At 40.6% G+C, this 24,501-nt stretch overlaps 1 protein-coding gene across 1 annotated transcript in view; it reads left to right on the top strand.

The window, feature by feature from the left end:
• The window catches only part of trpn1 (transient receptor potential cation channel, subfamily N, member 1), a 222,881-nt gene that overhangs the window by 189,226 nt on the left and 9,154 nt on the right, over positions 1–24,501 (top strand). Inside the window, exons 23-27 of the mRNA XM_063040655.1 lie at positions 2,625–2,771; positions 8,720–8,827; positions 13,470–13,667; positions 15,516–15,722; positions 16,902–18,270. Coding sequence (XP_062896725.1) covers positions 2,625–2,771; positions 8,720–8,827; positions 13,470–13,667; positions 15,516–15,722; positions 16,902–18,270 — 2,029 coding nt within the window. The remainder of the gene's footprint in view (positions 1–2,624; positions 2,772–8,719; positions 8,828–13,469; positions 13,668–15,515; positions 15,723–16,901; positions 18,271–24,501) is intronic.

Genomic DNA, 24,501 nt, shown 5'->3' on the forward strand with positions numbered 1-24,501 from the left:
TAACCAGTACAAGAGGGATGGGTTGCACTTGAACTGAAGAGAGACCTTGCAAGGAAATGTTCTAGTGCTACATTGAAGTTTTTGAACTACACTGTCAGGGTGTGGGAATCTCTGGGAGCAAGTCCTATGATAAAGTAGTGGCCAACAATAGTAAGTTTAGTAACCAGGATAGCCATGATCACTGTAAAGGGATAGAAAAGAAAACTCAGTTAAACTGCATTTATTTCAATGTGTGAGTTTAACAGGTGAGGTGGGCAAACTCAGTACGAAGATTTGCTCTGAGAACTGGGATGAACAGAAAGATGGCAGAGAAAGGCAGAATGGGCAGCTCAGTATTCCAGGATACAGATGCTTTAGGCATGACAGAGGTACAGGTAATCTGGAGGGCTGGGTGGAGGTAGCATTTAGATAAGTGAGGACATAACATAACAGCAGTGCTTTCAGATGACGGTCCTGAAGTATCATCCAGTGAGGCCATATGAGCAGAACTTAGAAACAAATGGAGAGGAGTCACTCTATAACCATATAACCATATAACAATTACAGCATGGAAACAGGCCATCTCGGCCCTTCTAGTCCGTGCCGAACTTTTACCCTATCCTATTCCCACCGACCTGCACTCAGCCCATAACCCTCCATTCCTTTCCTGTCCATATATCGATCCAACTTAACTTTAAACAACAACATAGAACCTGCCTCAACCACTTCTGCTGGAAGCTCGTTCCACACAGCTACCACTCTCTGAGTAAAGAAGTTCCCCCTTATGTTACCCCTAAACTTTTGTCCTCTAATTCTCAACCCATGTCCTCTTGTTTGAATCTTCCCCACTCTCAATGGAAAAACTCTAACCACGTCGACCCTATCAATCCCCCTCATAATTTTAAACACCTCTATCAAGTCCCCCCTCAACCTTCTACGCTCCGAAGAATAAAGACCTAACTTGTTCAACCTGTCTCTGTAACTTAGGAGATGAAACCCAGGCAACATTTTAATAAACCTCCTCTGTACACTCTCAATTTTATTGACATCTTTCCTATAATTCGGTGACCAGAACCGTACACAATACTCCAGATTTGGCCTTACCAATGCCTTATACAAATTCAACATTACATCCCAACTCCTATACTCAATGCTCTGATTAATAAAGGCCAGCAAACCAAAAGCTTTCTTCACCACCCTATTCACATAAGATTCCATCTTCAGGGAACTATGCATCATTATTCCTAGATCCCTCTGTTCTAGAGCATTCTTTAACGCCCTACCATTTACCGTGTAGTGTCCTATTTTGATTAGCTCTACCAAAATGTAGCACCTCACATTTTTCAGCATTAAACTCCATCTGCCATCTTTCAGCCCTCTCGTGAGCCTGCATTATAGATCCCCCAATAGTCAGCAGTAACTTGAGGAGCAGGTATGCAGAAACATTGCTCATAGCTGTAAGAACAATAAGGTGGTATTAGTGGAAGGTTTCAGTTTCTCCTGTATTGACTGGGCCAACCAGAGTGCTAAGGCCCCAGACAGGGTGTAATTTGTAAACTCTGTCCAGGAAACCTTCCTGAGTCTGTATATGGAGGACCCTTTATGGGAGGGAGCAATAGTTGGCTCCTTTTAGGGAATAAGGCAGGGCAAATAACTGAAGCTGCTCTAGTGACCTTAATTCTGTTGGTTTTAAGAATGCAATAAGGTTCCTAAAATAGTGAAAGGCTAATTTTCGGGTAATTAGGTTAAATTTGGGAGCCTGTTTGAAGGGAAACGACAAAGGCTTAAATGAGAAAGCATGCACTTAAAAGAGAACTGAGGGCAATTTTTTCATGCAGAGGGCAGTGAATATAAAGAATGAACTGCCAGACAAGATGGTCACAGCAGGTATCATTTATAAGAAACAATTGGAGAGGCACTGCTTAAAGATATAAAAATCAATTGCACCAGCTTGGTTGTCACCATGGTCAGTATGGTCTAATTGGGCCAAAGGGCCTGTATCTATACTGTATTACTCTGTAACTCTATGTAACGTGATCTCCTCACAGGCTATTAGTGGATTTAGCATTTTATTATGCAAATATAGGGATAGAATCTGGCAACTTTGTGGCAGTAGCCTTTAAAAACAACTTTGACTTGCTCACCTGCTCTGAAGTAGATGGAAAGGGTAACCCATTTAAGATGGAGATGAGAAAGGACTTCTTCATTCAAAAGTTGTAAGTCTTGGAACCTTCTCTCTCAGAGGACTGTGAAGGCTGATTTATCGAGGTCAAGATCAGATCAGTCATGATGTTATTGATTGCAACAGGCTTAAGGTGCCATTTCCTACTCCTATTTCTTATGTTTTGCAGCTCAGATAGAAATATGTATATTAAACCTCAGAAGGCAAAACATAAGAGAATCAATGCACTACACCCCTTGTCCCCACCTTGCGGCCTGCTTTGAACATAAATATCCATAACTGATCCAAAAGCAAAAGCAAATCTTGGTGCAATGCTCACAAGCCTTAAAATATTAAGACAAATTAGCTATGATTTCATCATGTGATTCTAGGTTGTTTTTTCAAGCATGCACACTAGTGAGCCCAAGCTCCATAAAACTAAAATACAATTAATCTAGCCAAACTTTCCTCTCTTTCCCTGAAGACTGGATTCACAGCCCTTCATGTGGCTGCACACTTTGGCCAGATGGACTTTGTGAGGGAGATTCTCACCAAGATGCCGGCAACCATATGCAGTGAGACCCCAAAGATCACCAGTGAGGGACAACTAGCAAAAAAGCAACCAAGTGAGGTAATAAGAGTTACTATCCTTCTTCCACTTGCTATGAACAACAAACTGGGACACTATGATCGGGTGTATTGATTTGAAGCAATTTTATTAGACCTCCACTTACTTCTGTATTTTAAGTTAAACATACTTCCAAACAAGGATTTCAGTACTTTTGCAAATGGTGCTGAATAAAGTAAATAAAATACTTGCCTTCAGATCAGGGTATGGTGGTTGTCCATCATGTCCAACAGATTTGTGCAGGAGAGTTTTTAAAGTGGAAAACGCATTGCACTGGGGCAGTTCAACTCTCTTGACCACAGAAGTCCAGGTCCAGTGGTACAAACAAGTGTCACAAACTGGGGTCTTCCTTGGTTGCCGTGGATGACCATGACATCTTCTGTGCCTTGTCATGCCCTTCACTCTCCACAGAGCGATGCAGAACCGCCTTCTTGGCCATTGGATCTCACTGTAGATCTCATCTGCCCAGTCCGCCAGTGCAGATTTAGGATGAGCATGTCCCTATGGATATGAGGCTCACCAGCTACTCTCACCTTGTTTGGCCCAACTTTTGAAGAGGTATACTGGGGTGTGGCCACTGTCACACGCAGACAGCTACTTGGAGCAAGGTGTGAGCTGAGCTTCCAGTGGAGACCAAAGGTGAGGAAGCTGACCCAGAATGGACACAACAAGCCCTTTCACCAGAGGTGCTACCCTCCCTGGACACCCCATATATCCCATATATCAGGTTATAAAAAGCACTTAAAGGAATATGCTTGTGTTGTCCAGAACAAAGAAAGACAATAGGTGTTACGTTTTATCAAAAGGTAATGTCATTAGCTCTTATCATTATTTTAAATTCAAGACCAAGATATTTTTTTCTCAGCAGAAGTATCAAAATATGGCCAAGAACAACAAATGGCAGGAAAGACTCAAGTGGTTGAATGCTCTGAAAAGAGTGTCAGTTCAAAGTTCATATTACATTTCTGTACGTTCCTCAAAAATAAATTTTTAAAGCCTAAGGACTTAGTCTTAATTTCATCAAACTCAGAGGACACCCAAGTCAATGTCAGGGAGATGTTAAGAAACAATACACCTTTGGTGCAGTACATCCCTGTTGCTGCTGATAATCACCATTATGTGCCATGTCATATTACATGGGTGATCATGGTCGCTCTTGGCAGATTTTTCTACAGGAGTGGTTTATCATTGCCTTCTTTTGGGCATTAGCTTTATAAGATGGGTAACCCCAGCCATTATCAATACTCTTAAGAGATTGTCTGCCTGGTGTCAATGGTCACATAACCAGGATATATGAGAAGCACCAGCTGCTCATACAAACATGTACCACCTGCTCCCTCTCATGTGACCTAACTCAACATTCAGTAACAGCTTCTTTCCCTCCACCTTCAGACTTCTGAATGGTCCCTAAACCCATGAACACTACCTTGTTATTTCTTTTATTATTGCACTAATTCAGTTTTGTAATTTATAATAATTTCATATCTTTACACTCTACTACTGCCACAGAACAGATTTCATTAACATGTAAGTCAGTGAAAATAAATCTTTTCTGATCCTGATGATATATTGTTACGGCTGCATCACTGTCTGGTGTGGGGGGGTCTACTGCACAAGATTGAAATAAGTTGCAGAAATTTGTAAAATTAGTCACCTCTATCATGGCTACCAGCCTCCACAGTATCCAAGACATCTTCAAGAAGCAGCTCCTTAGGAAGATCCTCACCACCCAGAACATGCTCATTTCACACTGTTACTGTCGGGAAGGAAGTATAGAGGCCTGAAAGCACACACTCAGTGACTCAGGAACGGCATCTTCCCCTCTGCCATCAGATTTCTAAATGGGCCTTGGATCATGAACACTCCCTCACTACTTTGGTACTTCTGTCACTTTGTACCACTTATTTTAGCTTAACTATTTAATAGACGTGTGTGTGTGTGTGTGTGTGTTGTTACGAGAATACACATAAAATTAAGATGTTTGCTGGCCTGGGCTAGCATCAGTGGCATCAGCAGTTGGTCTGCCACCTGCCCTCAGGGGAAGGAGAGATAAGGAACAATGGAGCAGCGTCTGGAGATGTGTAATGAAGGGATGTGGGAGAGAGAGCTGTCTGGAGCGGCTCCCCCCTTTGAACCCTGAACTGTTTGAAGTGATGGACAGGCGATACCCCAGCAGGGGGATAAAAAGGGACAGGTTCGCTAAGACAGACACACACGCCACCCGAGGTAACGAGACCCTGGAAGCGGTGCGCCTCTCACGAGTGGTGAGAAGTACCGGACAACGCACAGGGTGGAAAGGTACGATCAGCGGGAACCCGGTGTGTGTCCGCCCTTGCCTGGGTGCCGGGTTCACTGCAGAGGATCGACCGCATCTGGAGGAGGGGTCACAGTCGGTGACCTCAGGTGACATCACCAAGGACCCGCCCAAATGCTGTTTGTGAGCCATACCGCTGGTCTGTGAGTGAAGCAGTGTTCTGAATGATCAGTTGTTCCTATTCTGTCTCTCTTCCCCCACCTTGTCCATCGCCATGGCAACGATTACTGCGAACTGAACTACAAACTGGACTGAACTTTGAGTCATTTTGAATTTGGTCATTTAACCCCTAGACAACGATAGAGCTTGATTGATGCTGTTATCTTAATGCTGTGCACATGTGTGTTTATCATCACTGAACTGTTGCATTTATTACCCTTTCGATTACTGTGTTGCTTGTTTCTTTAATAAAACTTTCTTAGTTCTAGTACTCCAGACTCCAACTGAGTGATCCATTTCTGCTGGTTTGGCAACCCAGTTACGGGGTACGTAACAGTGTGTATACATATATATATACACACACACATACATTTAATGAATTTGCCTATAAGTTCATTGGAGCCAGCAAATGATAAAAAATGTAGCAAGACCACTGTTAACGTTTTCTTGATCAATGAGAAATAAATAGGAGATCCACAAATGAAGATGCTTTGAAGTGAGTGAATTTGCTGTCAAGTCAGGTCTGAAGAAATAAAGGAAGGAAAGAAAAATCCATTTAAGAGTAAGACTTACTAAGAAATGTATCCCTTTTCAGAAGTAGTAAGCCAATTATGTATTATAACCAGCGATTTGTAATTCGCTTCAAAATTCAGAACCACAGTATAGACCAATGGAACTTCCAAATCACTATTTAGCTTTCAACAGGGGACAAATTTTAGATTATACAATGAAGAAGAGAGCAAAGGAAAAAAAAGAGTAAAATTAGAAGTGCTCCACATGTAAGTATCATAAAATAACATAATATGTTTACATATTAATTGTTATTTAGCTTGTGGGTAAGAGAAAATGATTCACAATCATTAACCTACTGGAGTGTGCTTGCACGATTAATTATTAGAGTTGACTCTCTATATCAGCTCTAATGGCCTATTAATGTGCAAAAACAGCTACTGCATGAAAATCAAGGGGAAACTACAGTCAAGGAGATACCAGCAAACCATTCACAAGTCTGTGATTTCTCAATCTCAGTGAAGTACTTAAAAACTGGTTCATTGATATTAATTTGTGTCATTCATTGCTATACTTCTACCCATTATCTTCAGCCATGGTTATTTCATAGCTTCAGTGAAATTTAACCGTAAGCACATCAGAAATGGTATTTAACTCTAATGGTTATTTTGCTTGTTGTAATTGTTGTTATAAGGTTTTGTTTTAAATTGAGCTTCTCTAACTTAGCACTTGAGGGTTAATATACTTGCTGTGAAGCAAAGTTGTAAAGGGGGCAGGAGAGAAGAGAAAGTAATGACAGTAAGATGATGGCAAGTTTGGGATTTTGAAAGGATCTGATTTCAAAGAGATCAATCTCTCTATTTTTGTTTTAAATATTGGATGATTTGTTACTTAATTGGGCCTGATTGTTTAATTAAAAACAAATCTATTATATACTGCAGAAAATGGAAGTCTGAGATTTAAAAAAATAGAAAATGTTGGCAATACTCAGCAGGTCTGGCGGCATCTGTGGAGAGAGAAGCAGAGTCAGATGTTCTCTTGGCTTCTGTTTCTGTAGTGGAGCAACAGTAATAATTTGCTTGAAGCATAGGGGATATAAGCATAAGAAGGGAGTTAGGCTTTTAACTCATTGGTACATGTTGAAGTCCTCCTGCTCCTTGACACATGAATTTCATCAAATTCTCTACACAAAGTCAGGGGTTTATCTCATTTTGAACAAACTAGGTAGAAGGTGACAATGGGAATCAAAGCGATAGTTCAATTACTCAAGAAAAACATGAAAAATAAAATGGCTGCCCCTTTCTTATGAGTGCCATATACTCCATACCAAATTAGTTTAAACCTTCCTCAACAGCTCTAGCAAACCTACCCACAAGGATATTGGCCCCACTTGGGTTCAGGTGAAAGAGGTAGCTGAAGAGACGGTGTAGGCAGTAGTAATGATCTTTCAAAAACCACTACAGTCTGGTATTGTTCCAGAGCAGTAGAAAATGACAAATATCACACCATTCTTCAAGAAGGGAAGGAGGCAGAAGAAAGGAAATTATAGGCCAGTTAGCCTGACCGCAATAGTTGTGAAGATGTTGGAGTTGATTGTTAACTATAAGGTCTCAGCATACTTGGAGGCACATGATAAAATAGGCCAAAGTCAGCAAGAGTTTCCTTAAGGGAAAATCTTGCCTGACAAATCTGTTAGAATTCTTTAAAAAAATACCAAGAAGGACAGACAAAGGAGAATTGATGGATGTTGTATGATTTTCAAAAAGCCTTTGACAATGTGCCACACATGAGGCTGCTTAACAAGATAAGAGCCCATGGTGTTACAAGAAAGATGCTAGCACGGATATGGATAGAGGATTGGCTGATTGACAGAAAACAAAGAGTGGGCATAAAGGGAGCCTTTTTGGTTGGCTGCCAGTGACTAGTGGTGTTTCACAGTGGTTAGTGTTGGGACCATTTTTTATGTTATATGTCAATGACAGAATTGATAATCTTGTGCCAAGTTTGCTGATGATAAGAAGAAGGATGGAGAGGCAGGTAGTGTTGAGGAAGCAGGGAGGCTGCAGACGGACTTAGACAGAATAGGAGAATGGGAAAAGAAGTGGGAGATGGAATACAGTTTTGGGAAATGTATGATCATGCACTTTGGTAGAAGGAACAAAAGTGTAGACTATTTTCTAAATGGGCAGAAAATTAAATCTGGGCTGCAAAGGGACTTGGGAGTCAATGTGCAGGATTCCCTAAAGGTTAATTTTCAGATTAAGTCAGCGGTGACGAAGTCTAATGCAATGGTAGCATTCATTTCGAGAGGACTAGCATATAAAAGCAAGGATGCAATGCTGAGCCTTCATAAGGCATTGATAAGGCCTCACTTGAAGTACTGTGAGCAGTTTTGGGCCCCTTATCTAAGAACGGATGTGCTGTCATTGGAGAAGGCTCAGAGGAAGTTTCTGAGAATGAAAGAGTTCTCATATGAGGGGTATTTGATGGGTCTAGGTTTGTACTCACTGGAATTTAGAAGAATGGAGGGGGATCTCATTGAAGCCCATCAAATGTTGAAAGGCCAAGAAGGAGTGAATGTGGAGAGGATGCTTCCTATGGTGGAAGAGCCTAGGACCTGGTGGCACAGCCTCAAAATAGAGGGACATTCATTTAGAATGGAAATGAGAAGAAATTTCTTTAGCCAGAGGGTGGTGAATCTGTGGAATTTGTTGCCACAGTGGGCTGTGGAGGCCAGATCATTGGATGTACTTAAGGTGAAGGATGATGGGTTCTTAATTTGTCAGGCCGGGAAGACAGGAGAGAATGGTGTTGCAAGGGAAAATGGATCAGCCATGATGAAATATCAGAGCAGACTCGATGGGCAAGTGGCTCAATTTTGCTCCTGTGTATGGTTTTATGGTCTTATTACTGTGAATAGTGAATCCAGGTGAATCGAGATTTAATGCTATTAATACTTTAATTTCAGTCAGGATACACACCTTTACACTTGGCAGCACAGTCTGGGCATGAGAACTTGGTCCGTCTTCTACTTAATTACCCAGGGGTCCAGGTGGATACTCAAACCAGCTTGCAGGTGAGTAGTCACTTTCAGTAAATGAATATATTTGGGTTTGTTACTGTACGGGGCTTATCACTTTTGTCACGTTACTGAATATGAGGTTTTTAAGCTCATGGAGATGGTATAAGGTGTATATTAATGTGCAGACAGACTGTGGCTCTAAAGGGAAGGTATATTAAGTGCTATCAGTTGCTCACATCAAAGGAAATCCCAGACTTCCATCTGGATGCTGCCAAACGCAGAAGTTTGACACATGGTGAAGATCAGATAGTGGCACATCTACCATTCACTGATCATCTGGCTCATCGCTGGCCCTCTTAAGAAAGGTCCACTCAAACATCTCTAGCTCTTAGCATTATAATGGTGAAGACACTATAGGAAAAACAATCCCAGTCATTACTTCAAGCATTGAGGTGATTGCTGCTGGGAGTTTGATGTTTCAACAAATGGTAGTCTCTGGCTTGATATATTTCTTCCAATATTCGCTTAGATGCCTTTGATAGAAGCAAACGTGCTGAGTTTAAAGGATTACTGAGACAGCATCTCTAATTTTTCACTATTGTCTGGAGCCAAAATTATGTGCAGTGAAAGTCTCGTTTGCACCTAGTTCAGCAGAGAAAGTCAAGTTATTAAACCCAAGGGTGCCCTGATCTGTCATAACATTGGATTTCCCTTGATGGCCATCATAGGGAGCTCTAACACTGCAGTCTACAGTCCCTGTTATTGCAATGTTTCTGCTCTTGTTTATTAATTAGGGCATCTTCCCCCGTGTTCTTCTAGATTGCTTTCCTTTCATCTCCTGCTCTCAATTGAAGTCTGTAGCCCTTATTTTAATACCCTTTGGCTGGAATAATGGAGTGTGTCTGAACACCTTGGATGAGTTGGTGGACCAAAGCAGGATGATGGGCTAGGTAAGACAATGGAACTTAGTGCTTAATTTAGGGCACAGTTGTGCAATGGAAATGATGAGTTGCCACCTGCCAACTGACATACCTAGAGCCTCACAACCCTTTGAACCACTCCATCAACGGTAACAGAATTCCACTTGGCCAGAATGACCTGCTAGCCGTGTTCCTTCTGGGTCAAGCTCCAAAGGCAACTGTGAGTACTCAGAGTACACAGAGTGAAGGGCAAGCTTGAGTATAAAATCTAACTTTCAGTAAGTCTGGAATACTTGTTTTCCACGAACTGTTGGAGAGATCAGTCATCTTTGAAACTACACCTACTGATTTATTGCTTTTGACTCAGCAATTGTCATTAAGGACATCTGCCTGAAAGCTTATGATTTGATTGGTCAAAGTAGATAAAGACTCCAGTAACTGAGAGTGCTTCTTCCACTCCTCAGGATTCCTGAGGATTAGTGCAGTACAGGACGTGACAGCCATTGAACAAATGAACATAACAAATGACGTCAGGCAATGGTTGGTGGGAACATAGCAGAAAACCAGCCACTTTATTCTATGACTCATTCGGGAAGTAGTAATTAAAACAACTCTTCATATGCATTTAGGTTCTTTAGTTATTTTGCAAGAGTTTTGATACTTCTCCATATTTGATAAATCTATGGGAACCAGCCAGTTGAATTTTCTCCTTAAGAACAATCATCCTTGGCCATTAACAAAAATGAAAGTTTCAAAAGACATTCAATACTTAAAAGCATTAATATGTGTCATATTGTTTTAGGGATGTGTACTGGATGTACAAAATTGGTATTAAAGAATACAGTACTGTACAGGTGCCTAAGACATTGCACAGTACTGTAATTATATATATATAGCATTGTATATTGTTTCATGATCAGGTTTGGAGAGTTATTTTCAGGTAGCTCCTAATCCTGCAGCAGAAACATATCAAGTCTCCATTTCAAACTTACCCAAAATAATACTGAACATTAAATAGGTAATAATGAAAGGTATTAGGATATTCCAATATTATTTTATACAGACAAATAATACACCTGAACAAGTATTATATTTTTCTTAGACTTTTGCACAGTACTGTAGTAACTTTATGTATTGTACTGTACTGCTGTTGCAAAAAAAATCATGACATAGGTGAGTGATGATAAACCTGATTCTGATGTATGTCTCTTTTGTGGACTGAGAGGGGAAGGGGAAAAGGAGAAGAGAATCATGGATGGGAAAAAGGAAAGGGAGAAGGAAGGGAGCCGGGATCAACAGAGAGACATTCTGTAATGATCAATAAAGCAGTTGTTTAGAAACAAATGTAATTGCCAGGTATCTCAGGGCTGGGTGTCTCTGCACCTGCACAACACCCTCCACTCTGGCACTCCTTCACGGCCACCTGTCCCTCAGCATTCTGAACACCCTTTGCTCCGGCCAGATTTACAAACTCACTTTTCAGTGACAAATACAGTACTGTGCAAAAGTCTAAAGCACCCTAGCAATTTATAAATGTGCCTAAAACCTTTGCACAGTACTGTAATCAACACTCTGTGCTAAGTCTAAGGTACAATTAGTGAAAATAAAAAACTGGAATTTACATCAAATTTTGCAGCAAAGAAACAGATTATTTACCCAAAGATTTATACCTCATGTGAACCCCCTCCTAGCTTATTTCAACATCTCAAAAGTGGGATGCTGCATATGCAAAAAGTCTGAAATGAAATATGCTGGGAAAGCTAAATAGTTTAGTTGGCAGTGTGAAAAGAGAAATAATGGTTAATATTTGGGATCACTGGCATTTCATCAGTGTCCGTTGAAGAGTCATTGATCAGAAATGGTAAGCCTGTATACCTCTCTGCTGACTTCCAGCATACCCAGAATTTTTTTTTTTTATTTCTTCCCAAATATTTAACATATCCATCCAGCTTTCCTGTTTTCACAGAATATCGACCTGTACCCAAGGAGCGGCATTCTTTAATAGACAGCTTCAATAAAGTGCATTATTTACCTAAAAGCAACACCTTCCAGTGAAATTCCTGACAAAGGGAATGTTACACAACATTACTTAATTGGAATATGACAATTGAAAATATGAATTTTGAGTCCCCAGAGCCAACCTTTTCCAAAGGAATTCATAATGGCACAGAAATAAACTATTTTCTTACTATAGTAAAACTTTTCCATCAGTGAGAATCTTTTACCGCCTTTCTGTAGTTTTTACTGTCCTTTATCTCATAATATAAATCCAGTCATGATTATGCACTCTTTCAGATGTACTTGTTCATACACACACATAATTGATGTCCATAATTGCACATGCATACGTGTAAACTGTTCTCATGTACCAAATAAGAAAACATGCCTCTTACTTATTAATTATATTCACTCATACTTATTTATGAGCGATGTTGAATGTGCTCCAAGTATTTTAGTCTACAATCTCTCAGAGAATACATTACACCCCTAAAACAAAACATGCCTTTCACTTCCATTGCATAAGTGAGCTTTCCAAGAAAACACAACCTGGAATTGCATATATAATTCTTTGTGGCTGATTTTACAATGCATCAATGGTATAGAGTTGCTGATGTGCTGGTATTCCTGATATGTGTTTCTGTCAGATGAAGTTCCATTCCTGCATGGTTGAACAGTCACATTTATTTTGAGCATGACAGTTACAGTATATTTGTTTCTAACAGGCCTATCTAGTTGAGTTCTCTTTATGGCATTCTTCAGCAACATTTCAAAGTTTGGTTCAAGTTCTCTTTCACATGTCCCACCAAAAGACTGACAGAGCTTGGGCCCATCTGATTGCCTGAAGCTACACTTTTTTAAATTAATTTTTAAAATTAATTTTTTAATGCACTTCTACAAGAAACTACAGAGAGAGAACCCAACAACAAAATGGAGATTTATACAGTGCAAAACAAACAAATCCAATATGTAATTCATAACAATAAGAAAAAAAGCACCCAAAAGGCAACTATGTAAGATTAGTATCCACCCCAACCTCCCACTAAAAAAAGAAAAAAACCCAGGCCAACCATTTTGCATATAAAAGAAAAAAAATCAATCGGAGCATTCAACCCCAGAGAACTGTAAATATATATGGGAAAAAAGAAAGTAGAAGCTACACTTATGATCTGGAGTGGGACTTGAATTCACTGCCTTTGAACCCGATGCTACCTATTGACCCATGTCTATATCAGTATGATATCTAGTGCGTCTATGAGTGGGCAGTCATCACTGTTTGTTCATGTGTATTAGGTCAAATGGGCAATGACTTCATTTAAGAAGGTTTGGCAGATAATAGCACATTTAAGCTAGGAGAATAGCCAAAAGAACCGAATGTTCTTTTGTTCACAGTCTAAGTGGTTTAACACATTGCATGTGTCTTCAGGAACAGGAGGATACTAAACAAACGTAATTTATCTGATTCACAGACGCAAGAGATTCTGCATTTGCTAGAAATCCAGAGAAACACATACAAGATGCTGGAGGAACTCAGCAGCTCAAGCAGCATCTCTGGAATAAAGTTGACATTTCAAGCCAAGACCAACTGTTTACTCCTCTCTCCACAGAGGCTGTCTGCCCTGTTGAGTTCCTCCAGCATCTTGTATTTGCTATTCCCTATTTTATCAGATTATTTTGCCACGATCATTTTTTATTGTAAATTGATTTTCATATGCAGACACATTGATGAAATGGTCTCTATGTCGATTTAAGAGGGTGGTTGGTTGACTTTTTTCCAGAGGGCCACCCCACTCCACCTCGCAGCACAGAATGGTCACACTGCAGTAGTCGGACTCCTCCTGAGTAAATCCACCTCTCAGCTGCATCTGAAGGACAACCGGGGACGCACCTGCCTTCACCTGGCAGCTGCCAATGGACACATTGAGATGGCCCGAGCTCTCCTTGGCCAAGGAGCTGAGATCAATGTCATCGACAAGGTGCGTGGGAAGGAGCAAAATACACTGCCCCTGTCTACAGTTTCCTTTCATGCTTTTTTGTGTCATGATTGGATTAGATGCTGTATATAAAACATTGCAATCCAAACCACAATACAAGACCCTTGCATCAAGCCAGTCCTATTCCTTTTCAAGGGGGCTACTTCTAAATTTAAGATTGGAGTGCATAGAAGAACTTAGCTGCGGATTCCTCACCTCAAATAACTTCAGGTGTTCATCTGTAGTCCAAAGCACAAAGCAAAGCTTTAGCTGGTGATTAGCATAGACATATCTTTCTAGATCACCCGGTTAGCATCAAGGAAAATTGCAAGTATACCTTTACATGACAAATGAGGGCAAAGGCTTCATGTCAATCTCAAGCATCTGCAAGGGTTGGGGTAGGGACAGTAGATAGGAGGCAGAAGACATGAGTTGGGCTGAAGTTCACAGGGCAAAGAGGGTTAAATCAAAGAGCATAGTATTATAAAGATAAAAGATTAGCTTTATTTGTCACATGTACATCCAAACATACAGTGAAATGAGTCATTTTGCATCAAGTCACATTAACAAATAGTGGACTGGGCAGCCCACAAGTATCAATACGTTTCCGATGCCAACATAGCATGCCCACAACTCACTAACCCTCACCATACATCTTGGAATGTGAAAGGAAACCGGAGCACCCTGAAAAGATTCACACAGTCACGGGGAGAATGTACAAACTCCTTAAAGAAAGAGGTGGAAATCAAAACCTGATATTACAGCTGGCCATCGTAAAACTTTGCACTAGCCAACATTATTCTTCAGATTGGTCACTGGTGACAGACTACAGGAAGAGTAAACTAGTTTACTTTATCAGAACGTCCAAGAGTATTTTTAATTTTAATTATCAGATTATAAATAATAATTTTTTTTCAACTTCTTGACTTTTCCATTAACACCAAGATCAGTTAGGATATAAAATGATTAAGTTTTCACTTTAGTTTCAGATTCAGATTTAATTATCACAAGTATATTGAAACAAACAGTGAAATGTGCCATTTGCATTCACCACCAATACATCTAAGGATGTGCTGGGGACTTGCAATAAAAGTCCAAATTCCCCCTACACCTCCACCCCATACTGTCACTCCATTCCCCAACCGGATACCAGAATCAGGTTTACTATAAACACAAGAAAATCTGCAGATGCTGGAAATCCAAAGCAACACAGGACCAGTAAGCCCTGGCCTGCTGAGTTCCTCCAGCATTACCTCAGGTTTGTTATTACTCACATAAATTGTAAAATATATTGTTTTGTGACTGTAGTGGAAGACATAAAAAATTAATATAAGTTACAATAAAGGTAAATAAATAAGCAGTTGTATAAAATAAAGAGGAATAGCAAGATAATGTTTATCGGTTTGTGGACAGTTTAGATTTGATGTCTGGGAATCAGACGTTCTCCTTCTGATTTCTTCTATTATTCGAGCTTACTCCCACATCCCAAAAGACATTAATAACTGGCTACTATAATTGACCCCTTGGTGTGGGCAAATAGTAAATGAATCATAGAGCATTGAACATTACTGCACAGTACAGGCTTTTCAGCCCATGATGTTGTGATGACCCTTGGCCCTAGTCCAAGAACAATCTAACCCTTCTCTCCCGCGTAGCCCTTCATTTTTCTTTCATCCATGTGCTTACCTACGAGACTCTTAGATGTCCCTAATGTACCTGCCTCAGTTAAATTTCTCCAGTTATGAGTATGGGCTCAATTTTTCTAACGGTTAGGGAATGAGTGAAGTGTGAGAGGACAGTGGTTGCAGAGAACTGGATTAAGCAGGCTTTTTACTTGCTCTTTTTTTCCAGAATAGTTGGACTCCATTGCATTTTGCAGCAAAGTCTGGTTCCCTGGATACAGTACAGTTCCTGGTGGAAAATGGAGCTTCTCCCAAGTTGGAATGTAAGGAAGGAAAGACACCCATTCAGTATGCAGCAGCTGACCGCCACCAGGAGGTGGTGAGTTTTTTAATCCAAAAGAATAACATAACCTTGAAACTGACAGAGGACCGCAAGGTAGGTGATGGAGGTTCAAAACTCTAAACAGTGCAGACTAGAACCAACTGCACTGGATCCAACATTTTATAGCACACCTCGGAAATATATTTTTCATAGAACCATGGCACAATGTTACTCAGAAGCCTTGAAATGAAAACTCAGTTATGCTTACTGTCTCTGCACTTTCCCCATAGCTCTTTGAAAATTTATCCAGTTCACTTTGAGTCACACTGTTAAACATGCTTTTACTGTTCTTTCATTCCAGATGAAAGCAAAACACTTCATATTTATTCCTTCATGTTGCCTTCAAGTCATTTTCTAAATATTTTTGCTTTCATAAGTATACATTTTTGCAAAGTGTGTTTTTTGAACAAAGCAGGACACTGCAATGGGTTATGGACAGGTTGAATGAGTGGGCAAAGGTTTAATTAGGCAAGTGTGAGGTCATGCACTTTGTCTAAAAAAATCAAAGAAAGTAGATTATTACCTAAATGAAGAAAGACTGCTAGTGAGTAAAGTACAGAGAGATCTAGGTGTTCTGATGCATGAATCACAAAGTGCTAGAAGGCAAGTTCAACACATAATTGCAATTGTACAGAGTATTCATCTTGATTATTACCTATATTTTTGGTCTTCTTACTTAAAAAATATAGTAACATTGCAGCCAGTATTAAGTGGGTGACCTCATATTTTTAAATACTGACACCTAGTCCTAGATATTTCCACAAGAAGAAACATCCTCACCACATCTACCACATTAAGACCTCAGCAGATCTTATAGAAGTAACTCTCACTTTGTTAATCTCCAATAGACACAAGTCTTACATCTCCAACCTTCCTTCTTAAGACAATTTCCCCATTCCTGGTATTAATCTTGAAAACCTTAGGGAAACCAAGCAAGCTGAAGCGGGTAAAAAGAATAAAATAATATATCGGCTAGATTATGTGAAGGATATGAGGAAGCTTTTGTTGAGAACTGGCCAGTTGTTGTATTTCTCTGTTTAAACTACATAAGTCTGCAAGAGATGGGCTGGCAATCATTTCACACCAACACTCTGTGCTTTAATTGTGTGAAAGGTTTTGAGAGATTTCAATGGATAAGATTCACTGTAAATATAATTACAATTGCTGAATTGTTCTGATTTTGTCAGTGCATTAATGAAGAACTAACATAGTTCCTTATGGATTTTATTGCAGTTCCTCTTTGATCTTATGGTCTGTGGAAAACTGAATGGGAACAAGGTCATTGAAGAGTTTGTTCTGCACTCAGCTGCCCCCATGGACACGGCCATCAAACTCTCCCATGCTTTTGGCATCACGGCTCTGAAAGAAAAGGAGAGATACAGGGAGTGGCTGGAAGCTGCCAAGTACTGTGAGAACATGGCCAGTGAGCTGCTTACAGTGGCGTCTGGTTGCAAGAGTGCTGGCTATTTGCTTCGTGCTGTGGATCAGCGAGGCACCAGCATGCTGGACTCCTTAATAGAGTGCGAACAGAAGGAAGTGGTAGCTCACCCAGCGGTGCAGAAATACCTAACTGACGTCTGGTATGGCAACTTGAAGTGGGCCCACTGGAAAATAGTCCTTTTGTTTTTTATCTTCCTCATCTGTCCTCCTATTTGGCTGCTCTTCTCCCTCCCAATTCACCAGTTCAATAGGATTCCAATTATGAAATTCATGAGTCATTTGGTTTCTCATATCTTCCTCCTGGTGCTGTTTATACTAACAATAGTCTATCCCCCACTTAGCCCAATATATGAAGGTCGGATGCTTCCCTGTTGGAATGAATGGCTCCTGCTGGCTTGGCTTTCAGGAATGCTGGCCTCTGAACTGACCCACCCAGGCGAGAGAGTCGGATTGGCATGGATTCGGATATTTCTCTTGGGATTTTCAGCCGTCGCTGTCTTCTGTCACCTGCTTGCTTTTGCCTTCCAGGACAATGAGCGGCTGCACTGTTTTTTTGCACGAAATATTTTCCTCGCAGTAGCCATGACCCTCTGCTTTGTGCAGTTTCTGGAGTTTCTCACCTTCCACCACCTCTTCGGCCCCTGGGCTATCATCATCCGAGACCTGATGAAGGACCTGGCCAGGTTTGCAATCATCCTTGCGCTGTTTCATGCAGCTTTCACCATGCAGCTCGTAGCAGTTTACCAACCTGTATACCCTGCACCACCAGTCAAACCATCTGCTGGAAATAGATCAGGTTCTGAAGAGGCACATTATGACATTCAAGACCCATTGGATATTACTGTCTTACTTTTCTTTGCTCTGTTTGGTATGATGGATCCAGACTCCTTACCCAAATTGTATCGGACGCCCATTTTTACCCAGTTCATTGTCAAGTTTGTTTTTGGAATGTACCTTGTCATGACTCTAATTGTCCTGATCAACTTGCTGATTGCTATGATGAGCGACACATACCAGCGAATCCAGGCACAGTCAGACACTGAGTGGAAGTTTGGGAGGGCCATGTTAATCCGTGACATGATCAGGAAATCAGGGACCCCTTCTCCATTTAATCTATGCACCAATCTTTTCTACTACATCAAAATGCTGTGCAAACGTAGGGGTAAGTCAATGATTTACATTCATTTGAAAGGGTGGACCAAATTTTTTATGAGTACTTCATGAGTGAAGTTAAATTTGGAATAGGAATTGATTTACTAGTGTCACATTATATGTAGGGAGATATAGTGAAAAGCATTTCTTGCGTACTGTTCATACAGATCAAATCATTACACAGTGTTTTGAGGTAGAACAAGGTAAAACAGTAACAATGCAGAATTTACTGTAACTAGTAGCTGACTGTCACAATGTAACAGAAAAACTGTAGGTAAACAATAAGGAGGAAGATCACAAGGCAGACTAGGAGGTTAAGAGTCAAACTTATTGGAGTGGAGGACAGGAGATGACTCGAAGGAGGCACAGAAGATGATAGGAGGCATAGGTTGAGTGGATTGCTCGGCTTAAATGGTTAATACAAGTGGGCATAATTTTAAGGTGATCGGAAGAGAGTATGAGGGGATAACAAAGTCAAGTTCCTTATACAGAGAGTTGTGAGTGCATGGAATGCCCTGCCAGGGGTGGGGTTGAGGCAGATACATTACGGGAATTTAAGAACCTCTTGGGCACATGGATGATAGAAAAATGGAGAGCAATTTAGGAGGGTAAGGTTAGATTGATCTTAGAGTAGGTTAACAAAGGATGGCACCTGTAAACCAAAGGGTCTGTACTGTGAAATGTTCTATGTTCTTAGCTTTCTAGGGAACTATAGCAACAGGGAAGAAACTGTTCTGGATGATGGTGGTATGTGTTTTCAGGTTTTTGTATCTTCTGACCAATGGAAGAGGAGAGAAGAGAGAATGAACAGAGTGGGTGGGATCTTTGATTATGTTAGCTGCTTTACTGAGATAATGAGAAGTGTAGACAGAGTCCAGGGAGGGGAACTGGTTTCAACGATGTGTTGAGCTGTGTTCACAAATCTCTGCAGTTTCTTGCAGTCACCTGCAAAGCAGTTGCCATCTCAAGCCATTATTCATGCATTGTAGCCCTTATTTTCCTAGCATGTGTATCTATGGAAACTGACAAAAGTAAACCAAAAGGCACAGGAAAGCCAGGGATTTGTGCGAAAGAGCAGAGTCTGGTTTACGCCTTTAATAGGCACAGACACAATGGAGTCATGCAAAATTGGCATTGGTTATTATTTTCACAAGTACCAAAATACAGTGAAAAGCTTTTGTTTGCATGCCATCCAGACAAATCATGCCATGCCTAAGTACATTCAGGTAGTAAAAGAATAATTTCTGATGCTGGATTCTGACCCAATATGTCAATAATTCCTTTCCTCCCACAGATGGTGTACAGCCTGCTGAATTCCTCCTGCAGATTGTTGCTGCAGAATGCTGTGTTACAGTGACAAAGAAAGTGCAGTTCAGTAAGACAAATAAAGTCCAGGGGCCACGGCCAGGTCAATTTGAAGTCCAAGATCTCACCTTCAGGCATATGAGAGGTCCATTCAAGAGTCTGATACCAGCAGGATAGAAGTTATCCCCACCACTGTTTTCATCCAATGTGTTTATATGCTCTCAAAAGACAGGATGACTAAAATAACCTGATCACTTGCCCCATGCACCATCAAGTCCTGAAGGTGCCAGGTAATCAGAGTTCTATTCTAATCCAATTTGAATGACTCCCACAGATTGTATGCATTCTTGCCTCGAGGTATCTATTCCGTCTGCATATGCAAATCAGCCTTCGCCTAATCTTGGATCCTTATTTCTGGTCTTTGAGCTTTTACAATAACAACTTTAAAACATAGAGAATTGTCGTCAGTAATTCAGAAATGAATGCCCATTGATACTCCCTGCATTGACTGGCTACAGTCCCAAAAGTGAGGTCTGGGTAAACCTTCTCTGACTACCTTAAAAAGCTCTCCAGGATGCACTTTAAAAATCCCTTCTCCTGTAAGCCTTTCACACTGAGGTGAAAGCATTGAATATTGGGGAAGTTGGAACTATCTGTTTCGAGATGTACTCTAGCTATTGTTCCATTACAGTATCTGAGTTGGTGGCAGGGTTTAGGCAGATGTCTATTCTTCTGTCTCTGAGTTGATGTAGTCAGCCAATGGCGTGAAAATCTCTCTTCTACCTTTTCTCTTTAATCTTCAATTGACTCCACTGGAACACTTTGGTTCCAGTGATCATAACACCATTAGTTTCAACTTGATCATGGATAAAGATAGTTTTGGTCCTAGGGTAGAAGTTCTAAACTGGAAGAAGGCCAAATTTGAAGAAATGAGAAAGGATTTAAAAAGCGTGGATTGGTACAGGTTGTTCTCTGGCAAGGATGTGATCTGTAAGTGGGAAGCCTTCAAAGGAGCAATTTTGAGAGTGCAGAGCTTGTATGTTCCTGTCAGGATCAAAGGCAAAGTGAATAGGAATAAGGAACCTTGGTTCTCAAGGGATATTGCAACTCTAATAAAGAAAAAGAGAGAGTTGTATGACATGTATAGGAAACAGGGAGTAAATAAGGTGCTTGAGGTGTTTTTTAAAATTGCAAGAAAATACTTAAGAAGGAAATCAGGAGGGCTAAAAGAAGACATGAGGTTGCTCTTACTAACTCTTCCTTCAGTTAGTCCTGACGAAGGGTCTCGGCCTGAAGCGTCGACTGTACCTCTTCCTAGAGATGCTGCCTGGCCTGCTGCGTTCACCAGCAACTTTGATGTGTGTTGCTTGAATTTCCAGCATCTGCAGAATTCCTGTTGTTTATGAGGTTGCCTTAGCAGTCAAAGTGAAGGATAATGCAAACAGCTTTTACAGGTATATAAAGAGTAAAAAGATTGTAAGGGATAAAATTGGTCCTCTTGAAGATCAGAATGGTTGGCTATGTGCAGAATCAAAAGAAATGGGGGAGATCTTAAATGGGTTTTTTGTGGCTGTATTTACTAAGGAAACTGGCATGAAGTTTATGGAATTAAGGGAAACAAATAGTGAGATCATGGAAACTGTACAGATTGAAAAGGAGGAGGTGCTTACTATCTTGAGGCAAATTAAAGCGGATAAATCCCCAGGACCTGACAGGGTATTCTCTCAGACCTTGAAGGAGACTAGTGTTGCGATGGCAGGGCCCCTGGCAGATATATTTAAAATGTCGGTGTCTACAGGTGAGGTGCCGGAGGATTGGAGAATGGCTCATATTGTTCCGTTGTTTAAAAAAGGATCGAAAAGTAATCGAGGAAATTATAGGCCGATAAGTTTGACGTTGGTAGTGGGTAAGTTATTGGAGGGAGTACTAAGAGACAGAATCTACAAGCATTTGGATAGACAGGGACCTTATTAGGGAGAGTCAACATGGCTTTGTGCATGGTAGGTCATGTTTGGCCAATCCATTGAAGTTTTTCGACGAGTTTACCAGGAAATTGGATGAAGGGAGGGCAGTGGATGTTGTCTACATGGATTTCAGTAAGTCCTTTGACAAGGTCCCGCATGAGAGGTTAGTTAGCAAAATTCATTCGCTAGGTATACATGGAGAGGTAGTAAATTGGATTAGACATTGGCTCAATGGAAGAAGCCAAAGAGTGGTAGTAGAGGATTGCATCTCAGAGTGGAGGCCTGTGACTAGTGGTGTGCCACAGGGATCAGTGCTGGGTCCATTGTTATTTGTCATCTATATCAATGATCTGGATGATAATGTGCTAAATTGGATCAGCAAATTTGCTGATGATACAAAGACTGGAGGTGTAGTGAACAGTGAGGAAGGTTTTCAAAGCATGCAGAGGGATTTGGACCAGCTGGAAAAATGGGCTGAAAAATGGCAGATGGAGTATAATACAGACAAGTGTGAGGTATCGCACTTTGGAAGGACAAACCAAGGTAGAACATACAGGGTAAGTGGTAAGGCACTGAAGAGTGCAGTAGAACAGAGGGATCTGGGACAGATACAAAATTCCCTAAAAATGGCATCACAGGTCGATAGGGTCGTAAAGAGAGCTTTTGGTACATTGGCCTTTATTAATCAAAGTATTGCGTATAAGAGCTGGAATGTTATGATGAGGTTGTATAAGGCATCGGTGAGGCCGAATCTGGAGTATTGTGTTCAGTTTTGGTCACCAAATTACAGGAAGGATATTAATAAGGTTGAAAGAGTGCAGAAAAGGTTTACAAGGATGTTGCCCGGACTTAAGAAACTCAGTTACAGAGAAAGGTTGAATAGGCTAGGACTTTATTCCCTGGAGCGTAGAAGAATGAGGGGAGATTTGATAAGAGGTATATAAAATTATGATGGGTATAGATAGAGTGAATACAAGCAAGCTTTTTCCACTGAGGCAAGGGGAGAAAAAACCAGAGGACATGGGTTAAGGGTGAAGAGGGAAAAGTTTAAAGGGAACATTAGGGGGAGCTTCTTCACACAGAGAGTGGTGGGAGTGTGGAATAAGCTGCCAGATGAGGTGGTAAATGCAGGTTCTTTTTTAACATTTAAGAATAAATTGGACAGATACATGGATGGGAGTTGTATGGAGGGATATGGTCTGTGTGCAGGTCAGAGGGACGAGGCAGAAAATGGTTCGGCACAGCCAAGAAGGGCCAAAAGGCCTAAAGGCCTGTTTCTGTGCTGTAGTTTTTCTATGGTTTCTATGGTTTTCTATGGATTCATCAGATTCCATTCTATTTATCCAACTGGTGAAAATATTCCTTTAACATTTTACAAGGGTAAAATCCTGTGTTTTTTCGTATGCCCTGTGATTACTCCTTTTACCACTTTAAATTTTGGGTGGGGGTGGGGTTGGGGTCTGGATGTCAATAGTAAGGCTAGGATGTATTAGCCCCTATTTTTTCTTGTATTCCCAATGATTTCCCTCAGATTCTATCACTGATCTACACAAGGCAATTTACTGTGGCAAATTTGTTTACCAGGTTAATTTGGCAGACGGGAGGAAAACATCTAGGGTAAACTTCATAGCAACAGGGAGAATTTACAAACTGCACACAGATAGTCCTGAAGGTTTGAATTTAACCCAGGTTACTAGGAGCTATGATGCAGCTTCTCTACAAGCTGAGTCTTTCTGCTTCACCAATCCTATCTTCTTATTGTTCACTTTTTCCTTCTTATAGTCCTCATTTCAATCCCTATGCCTCTAGAAATTCATCTGAATAACACTTTTATTAAGCACATATGCAACTGAAAATGTATTTGATTTCCTGTTGAAACTTGATAATGGCTACTTCTGGGGCATTTCACACCATTCTATACTTTTGACTTGGTATTTTGCCACTCTTATATCCCTGACCTCATTTCCTTATTATCCATGAACAGAATTATATAGTTCCCTCATCCAACATTTGTTGTCAAGCATTGGGGGTAAGTATTTTGTTCCAGAACTTGGTCTTCACACTGAACATGAATTAGAGTCCCTTTCTGATAAGTTCCTTACCTCCATCCTTCTTCCCTTTGTTTCACATTCTCCCCCCACTTCTCAGTCAACCCCTCCACTACAATTCTAATTAGAACCTCCAGATTGTCACAGACCCAGTCCAGTTGAAGGATCTTGATCTGAAAAATAGACTTTCTATTCCCTAGTTTGCAGTAGCTCTGCTGTCTCTGCCACTTGACTCATCACTGTCCTAATCCTCAGCCACAATTACAGGCCCGTCTTCCCATTTCTTGATCTTGATTCTCACTTCCCCTTATGCCCCAAGATACAGACCATACCATCCGCACAACCACGATTATATCACTGTTATAATACTTAACACAACTGACAACCCTTCCCAAACTCCAACAATTCTTTAAGGTCATCCAAATGGTTTTGAACCTCCAGCCACACAGCCCTAAAGCTTGGACTCAATTCCTCGACAACTTGTTTTCATTCACAAAAAAACATTTCTGACTATTTACAAAAACTAACCATAGCATGTGAAAGTTTTGGTCACATTTGGTCTTGTTGTTAAGTAGATTGATAGATTAGGTTAAATGTTACAAGAATTATGATGCCAGAAACAAACTTAATCTGTAGAGATTCCACTCAGCAGCTTGAAAATGATTGAATGACATTATTCTACAATCACTTGACATATTTGTATCTCTGTGATGTTAAAGAAGTCAATGCATACTTGTATGATAACATGATGAATCATAATTGCAATAGTGTAAAGGGGAGAGAAGTCCCGTGGGAAATAGGGCTGTTGAAATGTTGGAGCAGGGTGAGGTCAACAAACTCACTCGACCTTTCCGGGCAACAGCTCCAGATAATAGCCATCCATTCCAAATCACCAGACTCATACAGTATATAATGCTTGATGTC

The sequence above is a fragment of the Mobula hypostoma genome, chromosome 1 (assembly GCF_963921235.1).
Source record: "Mobula hypostoma chromosome 1, sMobHyp1.1, whole genome shotgun sequence".
In the NCBI taxonomy this organism is placed as follows: domain Eukaryota; kingdom Metazoa; phylum Chordata; class Chondrichthyes; order Myliobatiformes; family Myliobatidae; genus Mobula; species Mobula hypostoma.